At 42.5% G+C, this 16,459-nt stretch overlaps 1 protein-coding gene across 1 annotated transcript in view; it reads right to left on the bottom strand.

Moving 5' to 3' along the window:
- Positions 1–16,459, bottom strand: part of papss2b (3'-phosphoadenosine 5'-phosphosulfate synthase 2b) — an 87,577-nt gene that overhangs the window by 46,783 nt on the left and 24,335 nt on the right. Inside the window, exon 2 of the mRNA XM_063071620.1 lies at positions 6,402–6,516. Coding sequence (XP_062927690.1) covers positions 6,402–6,516 — 115 coding nt within the window. The remainder of the gene's footprint in view (positions 1–6,401; positions 6,517–16,459) is intronic.

The following is a 16,459-nucleotide window of genomic DNA, read 5'->3' as shown; positions in this document are numbered from 1 at the left end:
GTTCAGCATGGATGATTCAGGCTCACAGTTGGCTACATCTGGGAGTGCGTGAATGCATGCTTAAGAATATTTGTGTGACTTGTACAATATAAATTTCCACAGTAACCCAGGTGCAAACTGGTCTACTGGAAGCCTCACTTCGTCCCAGTGCTTTGAAGAATAAATTGGAAACAAAGTTCAAAGATCAAAGTAAATTTATTATCAAAGTACACGTCACCGTATACAACCCTAAGATTATTTCCTTGTGGGCACCTTCAATAAATCCATAATGAAATAATAATCATAATAGAATCGATGAAAGACTGCACCAGCTTGGGTGTTCAACCAATATGCAAAAGACAACAAACCGTGCAAATAGATAAAGGAAGAAATTATAATAATTAATAAGTAATAAATTACAAGAACATGAGATGAAGAGTCCTTGAAAGTGAGTCCATAGTATGTATGGAGCAAGTGAGGTTGAGTGAAGTTATCTCCTTTAGTTCAAGAGCCTGATAACTTATTAATTCCTGAACCTGGGTGATGTGAACCCAAGGGCTCTTGTACCATCTTCCTGATGGCAGCAGCAAGAAGAGAGCATGCCCTGGGTGGTGGGTTCCCTGATAACGGATGCTGCTTTCCTGAGACAAAGCTCTATGTAGATGTGTTCAATGGTGGGGAGGGCTTTACCTGTGATGGATTGGGTTGTCTCCACTACTTTATGTAGAATTTGATGTTCAAGGCCATCAGAGTTTCCATACCAGGCTGTGATGCAGCCAGTCAATATACTCTCCACCACACATCTATAGAAGTTTGTCAAAGTTTTAGATGTTATGCCAAACCTTCACAAACTCCTGAGGAAGTTGAGGCGGTGTCGTGCTTTCTTCCTAATTGCGCTTACGTGCTGAGCCCAGGAAAGGTCGTCCGAAACGATAACATTGAGGAATTTTAACTTGCTGACCCTTTATCTCTGATCCTCCTGGCCTATGGACCTCTGGTTTCCTCCTCCTGAGGTCAATAATCAGCTCCATGATTTTGCTAATATTGAGTAAGAGGTTGTTGTTCTGGCACCGATAAGCCAGATTTTCAATCTCCCTCTTTTATGCTGATTCTTCACCACCATGGGTTCGGCCTACAACAGTGGTGTCACCAGCAAACATGAAGATGGCTTTGGAGCTGTGCTTAGCCAATCTAAAGTGAGTAGAGCAGGGGGCTAAGTACACAGATTTGTGGTTAGATTAATTAGAAGAAGAGGTTGAATGAAGTAAAAGGAGAACAACTAGGCAATGCCAACTATATGAATACAGACAAGAGTCTGTGGTGATTACAAAGTGGCTACTAGAGTCAGTTGATGATAAGCAATATCTATTGTTCACATCACAGGATCTACCCACAGATTTGCCCGGAATCAAACCTTTCACCAAATTAAATCTATCGAATATAAATGCATCGAAGAATGTAGAATAAAATGGCAGAATATTTGATAGACAATAAAACATCTTTATTCACATGCAACCCTACATTATCACAAGACTGCAGAATGATAAGATATAGGAGCAGAATTAGGCCATTTGTACCACCGAGTCTGCTCTGCCACTCCATCATGGCTGATCTACACCCCCTAAACCCCCTTCTCCTGCCTGCTTCCCGTAATCTTTGATGCCCTGAATCATCAAGATGCTATCAACCTCTGCCTTAAATATACCCAGTAAGTTGGCGTCCACAGCTGTCCATGGAAATGAATTCCACAGATTTACTACCCTCTGGCTACTGAATCCTTTCCTCATCTCTGTTCTAAATTGACATCTCCCATTTCTGAGGCTGTGCGCTCTAGTCCTGGGATCCCCCGCTAAAGGAAACATCCTCTTCACATCTGCTGTCTAAGCCTTTTAACATCTGATAGGTTTCAGCGAGATCCCCGCTCATTCTTCTAAACTCCAGATAGTACTGTCCAGAGCCATTAAACGTGACTTAAATGTTAACCCTTTCATTCCTGGGATAATTCTTGTGAACCTCCTCTGGACCCTCTCCAATGCCAGCACATCTTTTATTTAGATAAGTGGCCCAAAACTGCTCACAAAATTCCAAGTGCAGTCTGACCAATGCCTTATGAACCCTAATCATTACATCCTTGCTTTTATATTCTAGTCGACTCAAAATGAATGCCAACATTGCACTTGCCTTCCTTACTGTGACTCAACCTGCAAGTTAACCTTTAGGGTATCCTGCATGAGGACTTCCAGGTCCTTCTGCACCTGTAATTTTTGAAGTTTCTCCCCTTTTAGAAAAGAGTCCATTCCTTCACTCCTTGTGCCAAAGTGCATGACCATACACTTCCCTACCATTATATTCCATCTGCTACTTCTTTTCCTAATCTGTCTAAATCCTTCTGAATACACTCTGCTTCCTCAACACTGCCTGCCCCTCCATCTGTTTTCATATCATCCACGAACCTGGCCACAAAGTGAACAATTCCTTCATCCAAATCATTGGCATACAATGTTAAAAGAAGTAGCCCCAACACTGACCCTGCAGCAAACCACTAGTCACTGGCAGCCAATCAGAAAAGGCCTCTTTATTCCCACTACAACCTCGGTTCAGTGTGAAGCTGAGTAACCATTGTCGAACAGCGAGCAGAACTGAACAAAACCAGGCAGAATCAGCCTTCGCCTGCGGTCCCAACACCCTGACCTTTTCAATCTGGCCCAATACTTAAGTTGATGCACTTCGAGCAGGTGTAGTTGTCGGGGAGGCTGGAGGTTTCCCAAATTTACCACATATCACACAAGGAGTGAACCACTACCTCCAGATCCATTCTCAGTGCACTAGTTATGTACTTTCAGAGGGAAAAAATTTCAAGAAACTTTCTTACTTACTCAGAACCTCCGGCTGTTCTTGACCAAGCCTATTCTCACCTAAGCCAGTTGAGCCAAAGCTGGACCACTCTAACAACTGCCCACTCACACAATGGCTGCTCCACTTACAGCTCCTTTCTTTTTATTGGCCCTGCATGATTGCTGCCTGTGGAAAAGAAGCTGAAGGCTCCTGAGCTCTTTTTAAACCTCACACTGCATTGTTAACAAACAACTTCTCAAACTGATTTCAGCCTGCCAAAAAGTTGAAAGCTCCCGACCTCTTTTTAAACCTTGTGCTGTGTCAACAGCAACAACCTCTTGCCCTGCCATTCCTACATTGACCTGTCCATCCATGGCCTTCTTCACACTTAGGCTGATACCAAACACAAACTTGAATAACTGTACCTCATATTTTGCCTGGGCAATCTACAACCAGATAGTACGAAGACTAAAATTTCAAAATTCAGATAACCTGCTTTCCCTGTCCCCTACCTTCCCCCTAACCACCAACTCCTTCCAGTCCAATCAGGTCCTCCACCCTCTTTTTATCCTCAAACTCTCCTCTGGCCCATCACCCAGTTTTGCTCCCACTGTCCCCCCCCACCCACCCCACTTCTGTCCTCCTATTAGCTACACAGGGTCTCCGACCCTCACCCACTTCTGCCCATCAGCCCTCTCGTACCCGATCCAATAATCACCTCTCTTACTTATTGGAGTCCAGCATCACATCTACAGTACCCCTGCTCATCACCTTCCTGCCTTTGACTTCCAATTCCACTACATCCCCTCCCTCACCTGCCCCCCTCTGCCCATCATCCTCACTCCATTTAGGTCCACCCATCACCTGCCAGCCCCTGCCTTACCCCTCTCCCCTTATGACTGCCCATCTCAGTTCTGTTGCAGGGTCTTGGCCTGAAATGTCAGCCATTTCTTACCCTCTAATGACACTGTCTGACCCAATGGGTTACATTGTTTTCCATTCTTAGGCAGAGTTTGCTATCATGCCAGACTGTGTTAGATCTCACAACAGTGTTGATGCTGTGACACCAGTTATTGAAGAAAGATAAGCAAAGGGATTAGGGGAAAGGCTGTAAATGTCACATGACTTATATAAGAACAACTTGGGTCATCTATGATACAACATACAGCATACATTTAAAATTGCACTTATTGTCACAGATACCGGATGCAAAGTTGTAGTCACTCAAGGAAAATGGGGTTAATTTTTCTTGACCACCATCCATTCTTACAAATGATGGTCCTAAATTGGAATCATATGGAAAATTCAAAAGTGGATCCCTCTGTTACCTCAGTATATTCTCACATAAAATCTAAAAGGTTGAAGTAAATGTTTATATCAGTGTGTTATGAGAATTTCGATGCAGGATGTGTAAGTATAATCTTGACACTTAATATACAGTTTAGCCACGGTCTGTATGAAGTTTGTACGTTCTCCTCGTAACCTCGTGGGTTTTCACTGGGTGCACCAGTTTCCTCCCACGTTCCAAAGATGTCCACTGCATCAATTATAGAAGTCCCTTGCCCCCTCCCACAACACTACTGCACCCATTTTCTCTCCCCTCCCCCTTTCCTTCTGTGCCACAGAGCCAGACTCAGTGCCAGAGACCTGGTTACTGTGGCTTCCTCCTGGTAAATCGTTCCCACCAACCCCAATGGTATCCAAAGCTGTCTACTTATTATTGAGGGGAATGGTCACAGGGGTATTCAGCAATGGCTACCATTTCCCTTTCCCTCTCCTGGCAGTCACCCACATACCTGCCTCCTGCAACTTAGGGGTGACTACCTCCCTGTATACCCTATCTGTCACCTCCTCCTTCTCCCTTATAAGCTGAAGGTCATCCAGCTGCACCCCGATTTCCTTAATACTATCTCTAAGGAGCTGCAATTCAAACTACATTTATTATCAATGTATGTCAATATTACACAACATTGATATTTGCTTACAGGGAGCCACAAGACAAAGAAACCTCAGAAGAACCCATCAAAAATAAACAGCTAACACCCAATGTGCAGAGAGAGAGAGAAAAAAATCAAATTATGCGAACAATTGAATTTTTAAAAAGGACTTGAAGCCAGGCATGTTTGCAGCTGGAGCAGGCTACAACCTCAGTTCAGTGCGAAGCTGAGTAACCATTGTGGAACAGCGAGACGAACTGAACAAAACCAGGCAGAACCAGCCTTCGCCTGTGGTCCCAACACCCTGACCTTTTCAATCTGGCTCAATTCTTAAATCCATGCACTTGGAGTAGATGTAGTTATCCAGTTTCCTCCCACAATCCAAAGGTGTACCAGTTAGTAGGTTAATTGGTCATTGTAGATTGACCCTTGATTAGGCTAGGGCTAAATTGGGGTTGCTGGGCGGTGCAGCTCAAAGGACCAGAAGGGCTTATTCTGCATTCTAATGCAATAAAAATAAATAATTTAAAATAAATTTCCAGTCACAGTAATGGAGTTTGCCAAGAAGGCACAAAAAGTATTGTCTAAAATTATACAGAAAAGAGGATGATCGAGTCAGAGAGATGTTTGAATACATAAGACTACAGTGTACAGAGTACATGAAGCTACAGGCTAATCATGAATGGACTTGTTAACTTGGCTGTGTTTAGTGGCGACTACATTTTATAGCAAATGTGGTGAAAGTACAATGCTCTACAGAGCTTTGCAAGAAGAACTCTGGTATTATAAGCATGGATATCAGAGACTTTTGTAATTGTGAGTCTATTCCAGAAGTTAATCAGTCATTGCAGAAGCATCAACACCAGATTCTATGGAATTAAGTCAAGAAGGACACCTTCCTCCAGACCACAAGTAGATTCAGCACCAATGACACAGGTTCTCTGGAACAGATCAAAATGACTCAGGAAACCTTTGAAAAGGTAAAATGTGTAAATAATGCAGACAAAAAATCATTTTGTTTTCAAAAGGAGGAAAGCTCTGTAGAGTTTGGCTAATATGAATTAAGAACCATCCATGAAAGCAGTGTAATTAGAGAGCTGAATAAATCAGTTACACTTGTTCTTACAGCTCCCTAATATCAGATTCAGATTTATTCCCTATACATCTAAGCATACAGTGAAATGTGTCATTTGTGTTAACCAAAGGATGTGCTGGGGGCAGCCTGCGAGTGTCCCCACACATTCCGGTGCCAACATTGCATACCCACAATGCTCAGCAGAACCACACAGAACACAATATAACAAAACAAAACACAAAGTAACAAACAACAGCAAAGCAAGCCCCTTCCCTCCCTTCCACCCGCCCACAGAGACAGCCCTCCAACCCCAGGGCAGGACTCTGGGCTTCCAGTGGATTTGTGGACAATGAGCATCCAACTTCCCCAATGGACTTCAGGGCTTCGACTTCTGAAATTTTGTTCGACGTTCGGGCTTCGATGTTTGGTATCAACCCCAGGACTAGCATGCATCTTGCTATACTCTGCATTCTTATGACTCAGAGAAAGGAATTTGTACGCAATTATGTACCTACACTAAAGCCATGATTATGTTAATGGATTTTCAGGGATGCTGGTTTAACATAACATGTTACCTGTTAGCCAGACAGTGCAACCACGGAATCCTCTACGAGTGCCAATGACCTGGCCTCTCTTGTTTCGACTCACATGATGGGACTGATATACGACATTGGTGGACTTCTGAATGTCCTGTGAAAAGACCAAGTATTATTTCAACACATGTTCAAAATGCTGGCGGAACACAGCAAGTCAGAGAGCATCTAAGGAAATGAATGGAAAGTCAATGTTTTGGGCAGAGGGTGCCTCATGCTGATGGTGAACACAGCAGAACAATGTGTACAGAGCAACAAGGGGAAATCACAAGAGGAAGTAGAGAAAAGAATGGAGATAAAAGAATGCAAAGGCCAGAAGCAGCAATAAAATACTGAAGGGTCTTGACTCAAAATGTCACCCATCTCTTTGATGATCTCCCATCATAGTTTATTTGATGTTACAAAAAATAACATTTGCCACACATGAAAGAAAGAAGAAGAGGGAGGAGGAAAAGGAGAAGTTGGCTAGCTATCCCCTTAAGCCTGCCCCATCATTTAATCTGATCTTCCCCAGTCTTCAATTCCTTTTCTGTGCCAGTTCCCCAAAACTCTGGATTCAGTTAAAAAAAAATCTTCTTTTAAATACCCCAATGGTCCAGACTCCACAACTATAGAACAGAGAGTGCCAGAGATGAAATTCCTGTGCATCTCAGTTTTAAATGGTTATCCTTTTTATAACCATGTCCTTTCATTTGAGACTCCCCTGGTAATGTAGCATCAATCCCATCATGCCCATTTGGTTTTCAATAAAACCACCCCTCATTCTTCTGAACTGCAAAGAATTAAGAGCTAACAGGTTGCTATGCATGTTGAGTACTGAATATGCCACTGATACCTATACTTCATTATTTGAGCTTCTTGTTGCTCAGTACTGCATTACTGGGCAGGAAAGGAGCAGGTAATTGGCTGGCCTCGCCTGATGTAAAATCACTGATGTGGCATTCATTCGTAGGAATACAGGAGCAACAGGTCTAGCTCAGCCAAATATCCTTTCCTACTGCCCAACATACACCACTCGTGATCAAGAGATCAGCAGTGGAAAGGGTGAGCAGTTTCAAGTTTCCTGTGCGTCAACATCTCCGTAGATCTATCCTGAGCCCAGCACCTTGATGCAATTATGTACAAGGCACACCAGTGGCGATACTTCATTGGCAATCTGAGGATATTTTGTATGTCATCAAAGACTCTAGCAATTGTACTGTGCAGAACATTCTAACTGGTTACATCACTGTCTGGTATGGAGGGATCACTGTACAAGATCAAAAAAAGCAGCAGAGGGTTTTAACCTCGGCCAACTCCATCATGATCCTTCTCCAGCACTGAGGACATCTTCTGAAGGTGATGTCTCAAAACGGTGGCATCTATCATTGAGGACTATCACAACCCAGCACATGCCCTCTTCTTATTGCTACCATCAGGGAGGAGGTACAGGAGCTTGAAGATCTGTACTCAATACTTGAGGAACAGCTTCTTCCCCTCCACCACCATTTCTGAATGTCACTAATGTTGCTCTCTTTTTTACCCTGCATATATTAATTTATAGTCTATTTTATATGTTGCACTGTACTGCTGCCACAAATGAACATATTTCATGTTTAATAAACCTGATTCTGATCGATCTTTGATTTGCAATCACTCTGTATGTTGTGAAGGGTGATCAGAAGTACTCAATATGTTATGGATGGGGATGGGTGTTTCACCAATATTAACATAACAATGGCATTTCCTCAGAATGCATTGCAGCACATGCCATTTCTGCCTGTGGGCAAAGACCAGATTTGGGACCATTGTTTGATGAGATTTAAAAGATATAAATATTTTCATTGATACCAAGAAATAATAGAAGGTATAGTACGACACACACAACAGGTATTGCTCTTTGTTTGACATGATTCACCTGTAATGCTCTGGTTAAGATTTCTACTGCTATGCTGTGAGACATTTTTACTTCAGCAGTTTTCTGTAAGTGCAATGTGCCTTGTTAGTAAGCTTCGTAGACTAGCATTTTGGCTTCAGTTAAAGATAAGGAGCCATTTTGTCCAACTTAGGAATGTTGTGTCAGCCAATCGGGCTTGTCATGGTAGCATTTTGTCCACTGGGATGCTATGGAAGATTTGAGAGAGCTGGGCGGGATTGGATTTCTGAAGGACTGTAGTCTGGTTTGGGGTCCTTTGACAGGAGGTGCGGAGAGAAGAGCATGAGGGAAGATGCTGGGAGGATCCCACCCGAAGGGGAGACCCTCTTGTAAGAAGTGCTTTGTGCAGACGAATCGTCTAATGGAGGAAGTGCCAATATTCCTGAGTTAGCCTGTTTGTTCCAAACAGTCTTCGAGGGAAGTTCTAACTTTAGCCGGTGTCCTCCACGCACAATGTAGGTTTAGCATATGAGTAATCAAAGCGATACACCCAGCTACTACAGAAATGAGCTCCAATGCTTATGTACACATTTAGACTGGTTTAACTGTAATAGGCCCTTTTCTTTTTCTTTTCTTTTTCTGTTAACTGCTTGCTAAAGTTGAAATATTGGTAGACATATTTACTTGGTAAATTTATGCCGGCATACGATCTGTGATTTTTCTGGTGAATGATAACTTTCCATGGGGCAGTGTTTACACAGCGCTCATATAATCAATGTTCCTTAAGCGGAACATCCCAATTTTCTTGTTTGGTTGAACCCAAATCATACTGACCCTAGATGTGAGTTGCTTATGGAAGGTGACATTCTCACCGCTGAATCACGGGGCTGTTAGCAGAGTTAGCTGACAAGCCAAGTTTGTATACGAACCCCAGTGATAGGGTTACACACTATAAACAAAACAAAGGGGCAATTAATGAAACCTTGTTTGAAATGGATATGCTGGGAAATTAATAATTTAGGATTTTTGTTTCCTTTGCCTTGTCCCTTGCACAAAAGGATTGGGTTATTGCCAATTGGTTGAGAAGAGTGAAAGTCACAATGTAAAAAACCTCCAACTAGTTTTCTTTTTTCTTATTTAGCCGCATTTGCCATGTGATTCCAGAATGGAAAGCAATTGATGTGCATGGTGGATTAGCTTCGTTATGTCCCACTATAAGGTAGGGGACAACAACCAGCGCACTTTCCTAATCCAAAACAACAGATGATTAACATTACACAAGCATTATAGTCCTTCATTTATCAGACTAATAAACATAAATCAGATATTGTCAGCCCTTTAGTTGTAAATAAGAGCTCCAGACAGATATAAAGCTTCCCACATGAACAAAGGATCTCTACAGAGGAACTGATGCTGACGAATCATCTTGTCAACATTATGTTGGTTATGATTTGTTATTCACTACAAATATTCCTAGTTATTCACGTGATTACAATGAAACAATCCTTCAATATCATTGACATAGATTTACATAGCTTTTTTTTCTACACTAATTCTTAGCTATTCCAACAGCGGTTTTCAGTGCAACAATTAAAGCCCTCTTTTCAGGCTGTTGCTTTCTAAAATCAAGCCACAATATTAACGTTCAAAACTCAAGGTGAATTTATAATTATAATATCTCACCATATATAACCCTGAGATTTATTTTCTGGCAGGCATTCACACTAAATGCAAGAAACACAATAGAATCAGTGAAGGTATGCACCCAACAGGATAAAAAACCAGCGTGCAAAAGACGACAAACTGTGCAAATACAAAAAGAAATAAATAATAATAATAATAATAATAATAATAATAAATAAGCAATAAATATTGAGAACATGAGATGAAGTGTCCTTGAAAGGGAGTCCATAGGCTGTGGGAAATGTGCAGTGACGAGATGGGTGAAGTTGAGTGAAATTATTCCCACTGGTTCGAGAGCCTGATGGTTGAGGGGTAATAACTGTTCCTGAACCTGGTGGTGCGGCTTCTCAGGATCCTGTACCTTCTTTCTGATGGCAGCAGTGAGAAGAGAGCATCACCTGGGTGGTGGGGATCCAGGACGATGGATGCTGCTTTTCTGTGGCTGTGTTTCACGTAGGTGTGCTCAGTGGTGCGGAGAGCTTTACCCGTGATGGACTTAGCCACACCCACTACTTTCTGTAGGATTTTCCTTTCAAGGGAATTGGTGTTTCCATATCAGGCCATGATGCAACCAGTCTATATACTCTCCACCACACATCAATAGATGTTTGTCAAAGTTTTAAATGATGTGCTGAATCTTTGCATCAAATGCAAAAATGCAATGTAAATTGGGGTAGTCTGAGACAGGGAAGATGGCTTTGAAAACAAGCACCATTTCTGTCTCTATAGTTTTCCTTAGTGCTCTTTGTTTCTCATATTTCCTGTTGAGGTAGAAGGAGCCCATTCAGTCCTTCAAATCTATGCTACTTCCGTATCAACCGTCTCATTCCTCCACATTTCACTGTAGCCTATTCTCTCTCCTATGCCCATCAGCCCCTTCCATCAGCCCCAGCCCCCATTCTCTTCACCCCTCCAGTGGTAATTTACAGCCACCAATTCACCTACCCACCTACAACCTATGAGGGAGGAACCTGGAACTCTTAGAGGAATACTTACAGGTAACATAAACCTATACAGTTAGGATCCTTGGCTCCTCCCAACTCTGGCCTTTTATATAGCCCTATTTTCCTGATTCATTATTGTGGCCAAAGACTAGCTAGCTACACTGCCTCTGGAGTTCCATCTTCAAAGCTCAACTCCTCTCCAATTTTCTCTCAAAATCTACTTCTTTAACCAAGATTTTGACTGCCATAATATCTCCTTATGTTTCTGGACAATGCCCCATTTGAGAGGAATGCCAAGCCACATGTGAAAATACACAAGAAAAGGTGTTTTTTTTTATATTGCCCCTGTAAAAGTAATTTGGGATGTTGAGAGAGGGAGAGTGAACAGTGTGAACGTGGAGGTTGGAGAGTGGGGTTCGGTGAAAGAAAGAGACAGGGGTGGAGAGAGGGAGAATGGGGGAAATGAGAAGGAAGAAGAAGGATGGGGCTGTCAAGGAAGGGGCAGGAGAGTGAAGTGTGAAGGAGAGTGGAAGAGAAGAGCCTAAAAAAGGAATGGATGAAGGGGGAGGGGGATCTGTAGATGAGAACTTGCATTTTTGTCTGATGGGATACGTGGCCTGAGTACAAACATGCATGTGAGTAGGTAGTCATGAATGCGAGCGTATTAAGTCGATACAGCAGAGCTAAATTTCCAGCTTTCTGGCCTCCTTGCTCTTGCACCGAAGTCTCAATAGTACAGGACCATCTGGTATCTGGCAAGTAGCAGCACAATTCCCACCCTCCTCAAGTTAAAGGAATGCACACACACACACACACACACACACACACACAACCAACCAATTTCCACTCTGAAGCATGCCAATGGACTAAGAAGAATTCTGTGAAAGCTGTTAAATAAATGCAATTTATTGTTGAAGCAGTGTGGCAGTAGTTACTGCCATGTTATTAGATTGTCAATGACTATTTTGCTTGCTGCTTGCTTTTTCAGAATCATTCAGCCGTGGTCCACATACCAAATAACTGAATGCATCTCTTGCGACAGCAGTCCACAGCTGTGAACAGCCTTCTTTCGGGAAACAGCACCAAACATGAATGAAACAGCAGAAAATAGAGGTGAGCGAGACGATTCAAATTTTTGAATAAGCACTAGGGACTTGGTGTCTTTATTATTTCTTCAGAAATACAAGAAGGCACAGCTGCATCATTCAACAAACAAGCTTTCAAAGTTGGGAACAAAATAATTATGTTCATTCATGAGTCCTAAGCAACTTAAAAAGGTTTTAACAACAGTTCTATGAATGGAGGTGGTTATTAACATTGTTAAGGAAGTTTAATTTTACAGCGCGCTGATGTCTTTTAAAACTTGAAAACTTATTTGATTTTGGAATGTATCTTGTTAATTTGGCCATTGTAGGATTTAGGTCAAACACAAAAGCTGTAAATTGAGCCTTGTTAATGACATGAAACTGCAGCGAACCAGATTATTGTACATATTAAAATAAATACAGTTGTGTCTGTCCCTGACACGATTGCTTTTAGGCAACAGGCTGCAGTACCACTTCCAACGAACATAGTTCAGAAGTTGCATTAAACCATAATGAATCATATTACTGGACAACATTTTAGCAAATATTCTGTCACTGCACATTTTAATGGAAAGCCAACCTTTGAGGTTTCATACTGAGTTCAGATTCAGACAAGTAAAATGGAGCTTGAGGTAAATTTTATAACAGCAAAAGTATCAGTATAAACTTGATGATGATAATACCAGGTTTTACAAAAGATTTTCCTGATTCGTTATTGTGGCCAAAGACTAGCTAGCTACACTGCCTCTGGAGTTCAGTTCAATATTCAGGAGGGATAGGCATGAAGGAAGGGGAGGTGGGGTGGCGTTGCTGGTTAAAGAAGAGATTAACGCAATAGAAAGGAAGGACATAAGCCGGGAAGATGTGGAATCGATATGGGTAGAGCTGCGTAACACTAAGGGGCAGAAGACGCTGGTGGGAGTTGTGTACAGGCCACCTAACAGTAGTAGTGAGGTCGGAGATGGTATTAAACAGGAAATTAGAAATGTGTGCAATAAAGGAACAGCAGTTATAATGGGTGACTTCAATCTACATGTAGATTGGGTGAACCAAATTGGTAAAGGTGCTGAGGAAGAGGATTTCTTGGAATGTATGCGGGATGGTTTTTTGAACCAACATGTCGAGGAACCAACTAGAGAGGAGGCAATTCTGGACTGGGTTTTCAGCAATGAGGAAGGGTTAATTAGCAATCTTGTCGTGAGAGGCCCCTTGGGTAAGAGTGACCATAATATGGTGGAATTCTTCATTAAGATGGAGAGTGACATAGTTAATTCAGAAACAAAGGTTCTGAACTTAAAGAGGGGTAACTTTGAAGGTATGAGATGTGAATTAGCTAAGATAGACTGGCAAATGACACTTAAAGGATTGACGGTGGATATGCAATGGCAAGCATTTAAAGGTTGCATGGATGAACTACAACAATTGTTCATCCCAGTTTGGCAAAAGAATAAATCAAGGAAGGTAGTGCACCCGTGGCTGACAAGAGAAATTAGGGATAGTATCAATTCCAAAGAAGAAGCATACAAATTAGCCAGAGAAAGTGGCTCACCTGAGGACTGGGAGAAATTCAGAGTTCAGCAGAGGAGGACAAAGGGCTTAATTAGGAAGGGGAAAAAAGATTATGAGAGAAAACTGGCAGGGAACATAAAAACTGACTGTAAAAGCTTTTATAGATATGTAAAAAGGAAAGGACTGGTAAAGACAAATGTAGGTCTCCTACAGACAGAAACAGGTGAATTGATTATGGGGAGCAAGGACGTGGCAGACCAATTGAATAATTACTTTGGTTCTGTCTTCACTAAGGAGGGCATAAATAATCTTCCAGAAATAGTAGGGGACAGACGGTCCAGTGAGATGGAGGAACTGAGCGAAATACATGTTAGTAGGGAAGTGGTGTTAGGTAAATTGAAGGGATTGAAGGCAGATAAATCCCCAGGGCCAGATGGTCTGCATCCTAGAGTGCTTAAGGAAGTAGCCCAAGAAATAGTGGATGCATTAGTGATAATTTTTCAAAACTCGTTAGATTCTGGACTAGTTCCTGAGGATTGGAGGGTGGCTAATGTAACCCCACTTTTTAAAAAAGGAGGGAGAGAGAAACCGGGGAATTATAGACCGGTTAGCCTAACGTCGGTGGTGGGAAAATTGCTGGAGTCAGTTATCAAAGATGTGATAACAGCACATTTGGAAAGCGGTGAAATCATCGGACAAAGTCAGCATGGATTTGTGAAAGGAAAATCATGTCTGACGAATCTCATAGAATTTTTTGAGGATGTAACTAGTAGAGTGGATAGGGGAGAACCAGTGGATGTGGTATATTTGGATTTTCAAAAGGCTTTTGACAAGGTCCCACACCGGAGATTAGTGTGCAAACTTAAAGCACATGGTATTGGGGGTAGGGTATTGATGTGGATGGAGAATTGGTTAGCAGACAGGAAGCAAAGAGTGGGAATAAACGGGACCTTTTCAGAATGGCAGGCGGTGACTAGTGGGGTACCGCAAGGCTCAGTGCTGGGACCCCAGTTGTTTACAATATATATTAATGACTTGGATGAGGGAATTAAATGCAGCATCTCCAAGTTTGTGGATGACACGAAGCTGGGTGGCAGTGTTAGCTGTGAGGAGGATGCTAAGAGGATGCAGAGTGACTTGGATAGGTTGGGTGAGTGGGCAAATTCATGGCAGATGCAACTTAATGTGGATAAATGTGAAGTTATCCACTTTGGTGGCAAAAATAGGAAAACAGATTATTATCTGAATGGTAGCCGATTAGGAAAAGGGGAGGTGCAACGAGACCTGGGTGTTATTATATACCAGTCATTGAAAGTGGGCATGCAGGTACAGCAGGCGGTGAAAAAGGCAAATGGTATGCTGGCATTTATAGCGAGAGGATTCGAGTACAGGAGCAGGGAGGTACTATTGCAGTTGTACAAGGCCTTGGTGAGACCACACCTGGAGTATTGTGTGCAGTTTTGGTCCCCTAATCTGAGGAAAGACATCCTTGCCATAGAGGGAGTACAAAGAAGGTTCACCAGATTGATTCCTGGGATGGCAGGACTTTCATATGAAGAAAGATTGGATGAACTGGGCTTGTACTCATTGGAATTTAGAAGATTGAGGGGGGATCTGATTGAAACGCATAAAATCCTTAAGGGATTGGACAGGCTAGATGCAGGAAGATTGTTCCCGATGTTGGGGAAGTCCAGAACAAGGGGTCACAGTTTGAGGATAGAGGGGAAGCCTTTTAGGACCGAGATTAGGAAAAACTTCTTCACACAGAGAGTGGTGAATCTGTGGAATTCTCTGCCACAGGAAACAGTTGAGGCCAGTTCATTGGGTATATTTAAGAGGGAGTTAGATATTGCCCTTGTGGCTACGGGAGTCAGGGGGTATGGAGGGAAGGCTGGGGCAGGGTTCTGAGTTGAATGATCAGCCATGATCATAATAAATGGCGGCGCAGGCTCGAAGGGCTGAATGGCCTACTCCTGCACCTATTTTCTATGTTTCTATGTTTCTATTAACTGACAGATTGTAAAGAACTCAGTCCCAATCTTCAGTGACGATATGGCTAAACTGGGTGAGTTCAGTTGTGTTATTGTGGAGTTTAGAAGGTCATGGATCTAATGGTTAACAGGAAGTCTATATTTTCATTGCAGGGTCAGCTGAGGGGTTTATGTTTTCCCTGTGCTCGCAGATGAACTCATCAAGTGGTATGCAAGCCCATCTAGAGGAATCAATCAACCAGACATGATTGTGAACAGAGATCACCATATGGACATGCGATGGGATGCAATAATTCTGTTGGGACTAGGAGAAAGGGGGCAACCAGAGTTTGATACCATGGAGAGGACTGGTGCAAAGAGTTTGTGAATTGGGAAGGACACTCATGTCAGAATGATTTTCCTGGATTTCAGTTTGGCATTCAACACTATTGTCCCACAGACCTTGGTGAACATGTTCCTACTCCTTGGTCTAACTAGTCCACTGTGCATTGGACTTCCTAACCAACAAATCCCGGGTCATCAGAATGCACAACTGCTCTTCCCTTCCCCCACTATCCTCAACACAAGTGCCCCCAGCGCTGTGGCTGAGCCCAATGCTGTACACTCTGCTCACACAGGACTGCACAGTCAAACACCCGAGAAGTCATGTTGTCAAGTTCGTCAGTGACTCGTCAGTGGTGAGTCTCATCACCAACAGCGATGAAAAGGCCTACAGGGAGGGGGTGGAAGAGCTCAAGGACTGGTGCCAGGTTAAAAAAAAACCTCTTTCTTAATATCAACAAGACAAAGGAGATTGTTATGGAAAACCCACACCACTCGCCTCTCTTCATATCAGCGGCACAGCAGTGGAAAGCGCACTGGGAGCGCACATCTTGCACAACCTTTCCTGGTCCCAGAATACAGTCTACACAATCAGGAAAGCTCATTATAATGTTTTGTAACTACAAAATATAAAATTAATTGAAATAAAAAC

This window comes from Mobula hypostoma, chromosome 19, assembly GCF_963921235.1.
Source record: "Mobula hypostoma chromosome 19, sMobHyp1.1, whole genome shotgun sequence".
In the NCBI taxonomy this organism is placed as follows: Eukaryota; Metazoa; Chordata; class Chondrichthyes; order Myliobatiformes; family Myliobatidae; genus Mobula; species Mobula hypostoma.
The sequence above is the reverse complement of the archived record's forward strand: the minus strand, read 5'-3'. Positions and strand labels throughout refer to the sequence as shown.